This window comes from Hyaena hyaena, unplaced genomic scaffold (assembly GCF_003009895.1).
Source record: "Hyaena hyaena isolate Hyena2069 unplaced genomic scaffold, ASM300989v1 scaffold_104, whole genome shotgun sequence".
NCBI lineage: Eukaryota > Metazoa > Chordata > Mammalia > Carnivora > Hyaenidae > Hyaena > Hyaena hyaena.
The window spans coordinates 3,738,218-3,749,096 of NW_024080736.1; the positions used below are offsets into that span (position 1 = coordinate 3,738,218).

The 10,879-nt window shown below is 44.7% G+C and overlaps 1 protein-coding gene across 4 annotated transcripts in view; it reads left to right on the forward strand.

Annotated features, from left to right (window-relative positions):
- The window catches only part of MARCHF10 (membrane associated ring-CH-type finger 10), an 85,993-nt gene that overhangs the window by 60,140 nt on the left and 14,974 nt on the right, over positions 1-10,879 (forward strand). For all 4 annotated transcript variants that reach the window (XM_039235995.1, XM_039235997.1, XM_039235994.1 and 1 more), the window contains exons 9-10: positions 2,917-3,083; positions 5,671-5,780. In XM_039235995.1, the coding sequence (XP_039091926.1) occupies positions 2,917-3,083; positions 5,671-5,780 (277 nt within the window). The remainder of the gene's footprint in view (positions 1-2,916; positions 3,084-5,670; positions 5,781-10,879) is intronic.

A 10,879-nucleotide genomic window follows, 5' to 3' on the forward strand; every position in this document is an offset into this window, starting at 1 on the left:
TCTGGAAATGGATTCTGTGAATGCAAGCCGCCTTTGTGTGTTTTAGAATGGCTCATTTCGACCATTAATTATCCTGTTGATATTCATTGTGAGTGGGGAAATTCCAAGGCAATGAATTAGAATGCAGGAGGGTAAGATGGGACACGGGGGACAGGGACACACACCTATCACTCCTTGAGGTCTGTTACCCAGCTGCAGAAATTAAGTCACTCTCCAGTTAACAGTACCTCTCCCTTTCCCTATTATAGGAGCTACCAGCAGACCAACTGACTCATGGTTAAGGGCCAAAAGGCCTCACACTCACCCATCTACACCTGCCCAAAAATACAGCTTCAGACCCACTTGTCAAGAGTCTGGTCTTCCACCATCCCAAAGATGCCTTGGAGCTAAAAATGATTTCTTTTAAAAATACACCCGCTTCTCAGCATGGCAATGCATTAAACAGCTATGAGTTATGTACTTCGTCTATCAGGCACCTTTTTTTCTGTATATAATAAACCTATGCCTTTCTGTTTGTCTCAAAAATGTTCATTCTAAGAAATATGAAAAATATAAACTTAAAGGAAAAATCACCTGTAATCCTATGATCCAGAGATAAGCACTATAAAAAACTTTGCTTCCCGTCTTTTATCTTTGCATATAAATGCAATTTTTAGTAAGATTGGCTCAGATTTTATAATACGCCTCATTTAAATATTTCAAGCCCATTTCTCAATGCCACTTATACTCTTCAAAAAATTTTCCTTAGTTACTTTAATGCACACAAATAATTAGAGAATTCAAAATAAAGCAAAACCCAGATACCTCTGTGCCTAGCTTCCAGCTAACAGAACTTTACTGGAGCCCTTGAGCCCCTCACCCACCCCGTCTCCTCTACCCCCTCCCACTCCTCCTGCCCCCAGGAAACCATTCTTGCATTGCATTTATCACACCTTTGCTTTTTTTTTTTTTAATTTTTTATTTATTTAAGTAATCTCTACACCCAACGTGGGGCTTGAACTCACGACCCTGAGATTCCAAGAGCCACACACTCCTCTGACTGAGCCAGATTGATGTCTTTTAATGAAAATAAATTCTTAATTTTAATGAAGTCAAATATATCCATCTCTATGGATTGTGATTTGTATCTTGTTATCTTGATGAAGAAATCCTTTCCGAACAGAGGGTCATTAAGCTATTCTATCTATCTGGGGCACTTGGACTCACTTCGGCTCAGGTCATGATCTCATGGTTCATGATTTCGAGCCCCACGTCGGGCTCTAGAGCTCAGAGCCTGGAGCCTGCTTCGGATCCTGTGTCTCCCTCTCTCTCTGCCCCCCTCCCACTCATGCTCTGTCTCTCTCTCTCTCAAAAATAAACAAACATTTAAAAAATTAAAAAACAGAGATATTCTTCCTACTTTCTTCTAAAATCTCTACAGTTTCACTTTGAACACTTAGGGCTTAGTGTGAAATGGATTCTGGACTTAAATGTGAAGTGATGTTTAATATGTGATGTGAGGTACGTTTTATGAATGCCCAATTGTCCCAAGATCTTTCCTTGCTCAACTGAAGGACTTATAGCATATATAACATAACCTATAACTATAAATGTACGAGTCTGTTTCAGAGCTCTCTATTCTGGTCTGTTGCTCTTTTTTGTTTTTCCTGAATCCAACACGACATCATCTTAATGTCTGTAGCTTTTCTAAGTTTTGGTAGCCAGTGGTGCACTTTGATAGATCTCCCCACTTTGTTCCTGAAGAGTCCTGGGCTACGCACGTTTCAGAATCAGCTTGTTGGGATTTTCACTGAAACTGAGTTGAATCTGTAGATTATTCTGGGGAGAACTGACATCTTAGAGATACTGAGTCTTTGAAAAACATGGTCTAACTCTTCTTTTGTTTGTGCCCATAATAGAAAACTATAATTCTGTTTCTTTTCATTGACTTCTCTTTCCTGAGGAGGAAGGTCTCTTAAGAAACTGAGCACATACTTCTGTCTCCAGAGCAATGCCCATTTCTTCCTCTCCTTTGATTTTAGTCTCTAGCCAGTTTCTTTTCCTTGACCAGACAGTCCCCAGGCCATGAGGATTCTAAGGAACAAGCCTTACGCTTCTTAAGGGCCTCTCTACATGAATATCAACCAGCTAGTCTTCACTCACCACTGATTATACACAAACATATCTGCTTATATTTTCACTAATCCCATCTTCATCGGATTCCAGCAGCTTACATTCTGGAATGTTGGCAAAATTTCTCGGCAAGTATTATGCTATTGGCGAGTTCATGTCCAGGTTCATTGGTTCATCATCATCCCAACCAACATCTATTGAGGGGTCTCTGTGTGCAAATACTTTGCCAGACACTCGATGCACTTTGCAGATCAGTGACACCGCCATCATTGCATCCAGGCTGCCCCTGACCCTGTTAGGTAGGTAGTGGTGGTATTGGCATCACATGGCTTTATACCTGAGGAAACAGAGACCTGAGAAGCTTCAAGAACTCGTCCAGAGTCACCAAACCCACACGTTTCAGAGGCAAGCCTCAAACCCAGGTCCCCTGCCCGCAAATCTCATTTACTCAACAACACACCACACCGCCAACTCCTTCACAGTGGCCAGGACAGGGGAAGGGGCGCCCAGGCGTTTCCATGGCTTTCCTCTGTAGCCCCGTCCTACACCTCTAGATTTACGGTGGTACCACTGGTTCTCCTGGTTAGCTCACACGTACCAGTACCTGCAGAGGAGCTCAATACAAGTCTTTGTGCACCTGCTATCAGTAACCTGGAAGAATTTTCAGTAGGATGGCAGGGAGGAGGGGACCTGGGGAGTCCTGGCGGGGCCTCCCCCCCTGAATGTCACAGGAAGTGGTATTTGTAGTTTGTAGAAACTGCAAATGTGCAGACCCCTGCTCACCAGGGCTTATTTTCTATTTAGTCTCCTGGAGGAGGACTCCGAGGAGGAGGGAGACTTGTGTCGCATCTGTCAGATAGCCGGGGGTTCCCCAACCAACCCCCTCTTGGAGCCTTGCGGCTGTGTGGGAAGCCTGCGGTTTGTTCATCAGGAGTGCCTGAAAAAGTGGCTGAAAGTGAAAATAACATCAGGTAGGTGGGGAAGCAGAAGCGGTGAACGGGCGCCAACATGTAATTACTATGAAATACCACCGTGTAGGACTCCGAGCAGGGACAACCGTTCCCTCTCCTCCGTAAGCAGTAGCCGGAAGAACCATGGCCCCTGAGCCCAGGGCTCTTGCTTACAGCCCTGATGGATAGTAGCAGGTCTAAATGCTGCCTTTAAATTATGGGAGGGAAGTGAATTTGTTTTCCAAGTCTAAGAGAAGACTCTTGGCCATGCTCTTGAATCCTACCCCACTGGAGCCTGCGCAGAGATGTTAAGATTCCCTCTCAGGAGGAAGGAAACTAAAATAGGTCAGTGGTTGAACCTCAGCAAGCACACAGCAGCCATGCCCGCTAATAGACACCTGGTAAAAACAGTTCTGCGCCCTTCTATTTGTGGGGGAAGGAGGGTGTCACCTAAGAAACTGAGCAAAGCTGCATTTGCCAGTAGGGGCAGGAAAAGAGCACTGATCTAATTTTCTAGAACCGTATTAGATAAAGAGATTTCCATGTGCTGGCTTTGTCAGCAGCGTCTTTTGCAGCTCTTGTAACTGGGTGTAAAGCCCTTTCTCAACTCCCTGGGGAGGTTATAACCTAAATACAGCCGCATGGGTAGGTCAGCTGTGGTTTTCTTGGCAGAAAACGGGGGGGGGGGGGGACTTTAAAACATGGTTTTAGGAAGAAGGGCAACTTGAAAACAACAAAAACCAAAAAAACCAAAAACAAACAAAAAGAAACAAACAAAAACCCCAAAACAGAGAACAGCAATGCAAAGAGCTCATTACTAAATAGCTGCTATGTCTTTCAGAGACAACTCCCTGAAAACCTTTTACCGCATAGCAGTAAAGCTATGAACAGGCTTTACTTGCTCTTCTCCTGGGTTATCACTCTTCCAGGCAGCCTGGGAGACCTAAGAGATTTATCCTGTCCCCATGGGGAGTTGGCCATGCCCCCTCCAGAGAAAGAGACATGAACAGTGGGATGATCAGATTAACCGTCTCCTCCCTGATTCCTTGTGCACCTTCTGCACCTTCCCGAGCAGGGGAAACAAACCTAGGCCCACCATGCAAGCTGCTTAAACACATCTCCACCTAGTGAGCTCGGTACTCAGTCCTTCAGGCAGGGAGGAAAACAGAGGGATCTTGGCCGCTAATGACCCTGTCATGCAGTGTTTTACCTTACTACAAATTTGGGCCAATTAAACATCTAGCTCAGGAAAAGATCGCTCGTGAAATGTGCAATGAAAGTGCTGCTAAATGCTTGTAAACGCCAGGGTCAGTAGGGGTGTGTTGAGTGAGATCAAGATCGGAAGACACATGGGACACTCAGCAGCCTAAAGCACTACAGAAAGGCACTAAAAAGAAAAAAAAAATCAAGCAAACAAAAGGCAGACACGGGATTAGCGTTCATCCTTGCCGTTTGAAGCTCTCTATCATGTACTATTTCTTTATGTCCCCAGAGAGGCAAAGTAGACCTGGGGTACAAAACTGCACCATCCGCATCTTTCCCAAATAAATGTAGGTAACTAACCAGTCCTCTAGCTCCTAATGCATTAAAAAAACACCAGGACATCAGTAGCAAAATGGCAGTGCCTACGCGCAGGGGGGGATAAGACACTGGGCTTAGCGTTTGCTTCAACGCAGCACAGTCTCTGCATCTTCCATCTTTGCTTTGGGGAATAGACTAAGCGGAGGAAAAATGCTAATTTAGAACGCATGTTAAAAAAACAAAAAATTTTAAAAATTTTAAAAAACCAACAACCCCACAGCAACAAAGGAAGACTTCTCATGTTTCTTTTCCCAGATGAGGCTGAATCAGGTGCTGGCCACAGAGACTGCTATACTATTCCATACATGGCCCCTGGCTCCCTCAACTCTCTCAGGTGGGAAGGCAGCCGGGCGAGAGTAAAGGCAAATATTTAAGCCACAGACTGAGAATTCTGCCATCAGTGTGGTCATCATTTATATTTCCTTGGACTTGTGTTAGGTCAGAAAAACAACAACAACATAGGCCAATATTCACTCTTTTGGCAAACACCAGTGTTAACAGATTCTCTGCCTCCGTGCAGCAATTGCAATTTTATGAACCAGTGTATTTATATTTAAACAGAAAGCAAGACCTATTATTTAAAAGTCATGAGAATTTCACTTATACGAAGCTTGCATGCATAATAACGAAAATGATTTTGGAGGAAATTTTCCAGATCTCAGATTCAAGGTCCTTTTCTACAGACAATGGCTGACTTTAAAAAGGTCACCAAGGGGCGCCTGCATGGCTCAGTCAGTTAGGCGTCCGATTTTGGCTCAGGTCATGATCTTGCAGACTGTGAGTTCAAACCCCACGTTGGACTCTGTGCTGACAGTTCAGAGCCCAGAGCCTGTTTTGGATTCTGTGTGTGTCTCTTTCTCTGCCCCTTCCCGACTCATGCTCTGTCTCTCTTGGTCTCAAAAATAAATAAAAGATAAAAAAGTTTTTAAAGACGTCACTGAAATTCAGAATTCATACCATACGCAAGTTCACTCCCACAATGTCATCACAAAGAGACCCAGGATAACAAAGCCTTCTTTAATTTAAGGAGCGGATCTAGGTGCCGTGAAGACCTGCGAAATGTGTAGGCAAAGCCTGCTGTTTGATCTGGATGATTTTAACATGACCGACTTCTACCACAAGCACCAGCGATCCCGGGTAAGAGACGCTCACACCAATCTGCCTCCACCGGCTCAGGTGGGTTAGAGGTGCGTGGTGGGAAGACATGCTTTCCCTGATAAAAGGACGGTATTTGGCCTGTGCATGGGGTGAGTCTGGGAGTGTCCCCTTAGCTCACTTCTCTGAGAAGGTCTGCTGCTAGCTCAGACCATCAGGAGGGTTCGAAAGTCTTGGTCACCTTGGGTTGAGGTCCCGCTGTTGTCAGGGGCAAAAGTAGGAAGTCACAGTAGCTGACTGGACACAGAAACAGGGATAGTCTGGCAAGCTCCATGCCCCAGTTTGCTGAAGTAATTTAAATTTAATAGCGACAAGGGAAAAAAATCAGGGTCTTGGAGGAAATGGTCCCTAATTTACATATCAAATAACTCTAGGGTAATAAGAAACTGCTTTACTCAAGGCTAATAAACAGGTAGAAATGGGTAAGTAAGCACCTAGTGTGTGCTTTTTAACACCCGGTGAATTAATTCTCCTGGGACATTTGGGTTGCAATTCTAATACTGTGGAAAAGTTAGGTGACCTTACATGGGAATGTGATTCGTGCTCAAAATAATAGTTAATTGTTCAGTTCTCAGGCAAACAATCTTTTCTTTAGAACTGCATTGTCCAATATGGAAACCACAAGCCACATGTGGCTAATGAACAAGTGGCTACTTCCACTCAAGATGTGCTGTGTGAGGGGTGCCTAGGTGACTCAGTCAGTTGAGCATCTGACTGTTGATTTCGGCTCAGGTCATGATCCCAGGGTCGTGGGATGGAGCCCTATGTCAGGCTCCTCACTAAGCGTGGAGCCTCCCTGAGACTGTCTCTCTCTCTCTCTCTCTCCCTCCCCATGCCCCTCCCCTGCTGCCCCTCTCTCTCTCTTAAAAAAAAATTAAAAAGGGGTGCCTGGGTGGCTTAGTCGGTTAAGCGTCTGACTTTCGCTTAGGTCATGATCTCGCGGTTCGTGGGTTCGGGTCCCGTGTTGGGCTCTGTGCTGACTGCCAGCTCAGAGCCTGGAGCCTATTTCAGAGTCTGTATCTCCCTCTCTCTCTGACCCTCCCCTGCTCATGCTGTCTCTCTCTCTCTCTCTCTCCTAGAAATAATAAAAATATTTTTTAAAAAATTAAAAAGAAAGATGAGATGTGTCAAATGCACACTGGATTTCAAAGACTCAAAATTTTTAAAAATGCCCCTAAATATCACATACATAATTTTATATTAATTATATGTTGAAATAATATTTTGAATATACTGGGTTAAATAAAGCATATTATTAAAATTAACTTCACAAGTTTCTTCTCACTTCTTCGATGTGGCTCCTGGGAATAATCGGTTTGCATACCTGGCTTGCATCTGTGGCTCACATTGTATTTCCATTGGGTGATGTTTATCCACAAGGTGCCTTGCACATAATAAGCAGTCAATAAATATTTATCGAATGAAAATAGCCATCATTACCGTTATAATTTAACATGATTAGGAAAAAGGGATTAATAAACATGATTGTAAAGCACATTATCTTCAAACTATAAAATCATTGTTATGTTAGTAACTAAAATGTCATTCTTCAGGGGAGTTCCTTTGACTTTTAAATCATTAGCTTGTATCCAGACCTTTTTTTTTTTTTTTTTTTGGCAAAAAGCACAGCTGAGTCAAGATGCTGCATGTGAGTCTGGGCGATTGTTCAGTTTCCTTTTTAAAATCCTAAGGCTTCAAGACAGAAGGGCAAACTATTGATAAGAATGAAGGATCTGAATAGCACAACCAAGAAGTTTCTTGGAAAACTTGGAAAAAAAGGAAGAAAGAAGTTCCTGAGACATAAGTGTATTTTGAGTCCATTCTTTCTGAGACCCGAGGGTCTTGAATCACTCGGTCACAAACCCCAGGCACTGAGATGAGACACACAAGTGATTCTGGAGTGATTATTGAGACCAGGATTATTGATTATTGAGACCAGGACTCCAGCCAGGGTGCAGAACGTTCCACATGGTCATCTTGAGGATTATTTCGGGAAATGGAGCCCGTAGGACTTCCTGAGAAGAACTTGTCCAGACAAGGCCAGGTTACATGGAACACTACCAGAACGGTCTGCAGATGTCACACAGTGCAGCCTGGGGACTGCCTTGTCTAGTCAAGATCCCCTGTTGTGTCCAAGTATTTCTGCATCGTTCAAACTCTGCAGAGCAGCTCCCACCACCGTGCGCTGTTGGTTTACCAGCGGTATTTGTAGAATTGACTAACAGTAGACTTTTCGAGTTGTACTAAAACGTTTGCACATAGAGGCAGCCGACCCCGACGAAGAGTACACCAGCTTTGATGAAAATGTGAACCTAAATCCTATTCCCCTCCCCCAAAGTTGCTGTGTGACCTCAGGGAAACTACACAAGCTCTCTGGATCTCAGTTCTCTCATCTGTAGGAAGGAGGAGATAGTCCCTACCCTGTAGGATAGGAGGTAGGAAAAGACTTGAGGATGACCCCTAATCCAGGGCCTGTGCAGAGAAGGTGCTCGGGAAACAAGAGCTGTGTTACAGCCCCAGAGATCCCCAACCTCTCTGGACTCAAGGGAGGAAGCAAAGGGCACCAGGACAAAGCTGAAAACAGCCAACCAGCCCACGCAAGGGTCATACTCATAACCTTGGCTTCACTGCATCTGACCAGTTGAAAGAAGCGTCTATAAGCACATCCTAATCAGAACGGTGCAAGTAGCCATGTCAGCCAGACTCTGGGCAAGAGAGATGGCAGCACCCTCAACAGGGGTGAGTGCGGGGAGCTGACCAAGGGGCACAAATGGGCAGGAAGAGAAACCAACAAGGTAGGGCAAAGCATCCTGGGACTGGCATTGTGACCATTCCTAGGCCTCAAGCCACCCCCAGGATTAGGAGATCTATAGTTATGGGGAGAGAGTCCGCAATGGCCTATGACCTTCAGCAGAGGAAAGCAGTCACTACCACCCCACTACCCAGCGGAGAGGGAACGAGGAGACTGACTACCCAGCCTCTCTCTCCTCCCGCCCTCTGGTCTGCTGCCAGGGCCTCCCATTGGCCAAACCCAACAGGAAGCAAGAGAACAAGGGGACCCGGTTAATGCGATCCGCTGAGATCAGCCTATAGGCCACAGGGTGGAAAATGGATATGGAGGCAAAAGTGGAAAACACCCAGCACAGTGATTACTCTACATGAAAGAAGAAAAGAGTTTAAATGAGTTTCAGTAAGAAGCTGACAGGCCATCAAAGCCTTTTGAAAATGACCACAGGTGGAAACTAGATTGACAGACCCACCCTGGTGGGCGAACAGGGGTCCCAAAAACCCACGTGCAGTATTCACCTGCAGGCAGCGTACAGTTGTGGGCTCACCCTTTTACAGTGGTTCCGACTGCTCTGATGGCCCCTTGTGAATTTAATAAGAGTCTGTTTGGGGCACCTGGGTGGCTCAGTCAGTTAAGCGCCTGACTTTGGCTCAGGTCATGATCTCATGGTTCATGAGTTCGAGCCCCACGTTGGGCTCTGTGCTGACAGTTAGCTCAGAGCCTGGAGCCTGTTTCAGATTCTGTATCTCCCTCTCTCTCTGATCCTTCCCTGCTCACACACACACTCTCTCTCTCTCATAAATAAATAAAACATTTAAAAAATTTTTTAAAAAAAGAGTCTGTTTGCCAACAGTCTGAGTTAAACTTGAGACAGTAGGGGAGCGTGACTTAGACAAGTTCAGAAAATCTCTGTGGACCAAGGTGGAAGTAACAGAAAGATATGGAGGAGGTAATACGCCCTCAGCTGGTCGCCAGCCGGAGATGCCCCTGGGCTTGGCCTTGGAGTTGTGTCTATGTGGGCTCCTGAGGTCCAGGCCTTTCCCGACTCCCAAACCTTGGTCCTCTGGGCCATGTTAGCCAAGGCCCAGTGCTCTTCACTCCTGGCAAACAGGTTCCTTTGTTGAGAAGCGGGGTAGCTGGTGCCAATAACAGACATATGCAAAGAAAGGGTCAAAACCAGAAGAAGCCTAGAACTGACTTCAGCTCAGTCTGGGTCTTACTTGACCTCAATTAACTTGCTAACTTACTAATTAACAATTAACTTATTCTCTTATGCATTTTTCTCTTTAGGGGGTTTGGGGTTTTTTTGATTTTTGTTTTTCTGTTTTTGTTTTGTTTTTGTTTTTGCTTTTCCTCAGTTATAAAAATCACAAACACACAAAAATTCCCTCTAATTAACATTTAGCTGCATGGCTTTTTATTCTCCTATTAAAATAGTCATGCCTAGGCCGGGCCCTGGAGATTCTGATTTAATTGATCTGGGATGGGCCCAGATATTAAAATTTTTTTATTTTTATTTTTTATAGTTTCTTTATTTTTGAGACAGAGAGAGATAGAGCATGAGCGGGGAAGGGGCAGAGAGAGAGGGAGAGACGGAATCCGAAACAGGCTCCATGTTCTGAGCTGCCAGCAGAGAGCCCGACGCGGGGCTTAAACCCACGAACTGTGAGATCATGACCTGAGCCGAAGTTGGGTACTTAACCGACTGAGCCACCCAGGCACCCCTTAAATTTTTTTTTAAGTATGGCAAAATACACATACAAAAAGGTTTAACTTTTAAAACACATATTGAATTTTCTCACACCATGCACAAAAATAAACTCAAAATGGATAAAGGACCTGAACGTGAGACAGGAAACTATCAACACCCTAGAGGAAAAAGCAGGAAACAACCTCCTTGACCTCCACCGCAGCAACTTTTTACTTGACATGTCCCCAAAAGCAAGGGAATCAAGAGCAAAAATAAACGATTGGGACCTCATCAAGATTAAAAGCTTCTGCACAGCAAAGGAAACAACCCACAAAACTAATAGGCAACCAACGGAATGGGAAAAGATAGTTGCAAATGACATATCAGATAAAGGGTTAATATCCAGAATCTATAAGGAACTCACCAAACTCCACACCCGAAAAACAAACAACCCAGTGAAGAAATGGGCAGAAGATATGAACAGACACTTCTCCAAAGAGGACATCCAGATGGCCAACAGACACATGAAACGATGCTCAGCATCCCTCCTCATCAGGGAAATACAAATCAAAACCACACTGAGATACCACCTCACGCCAGTCA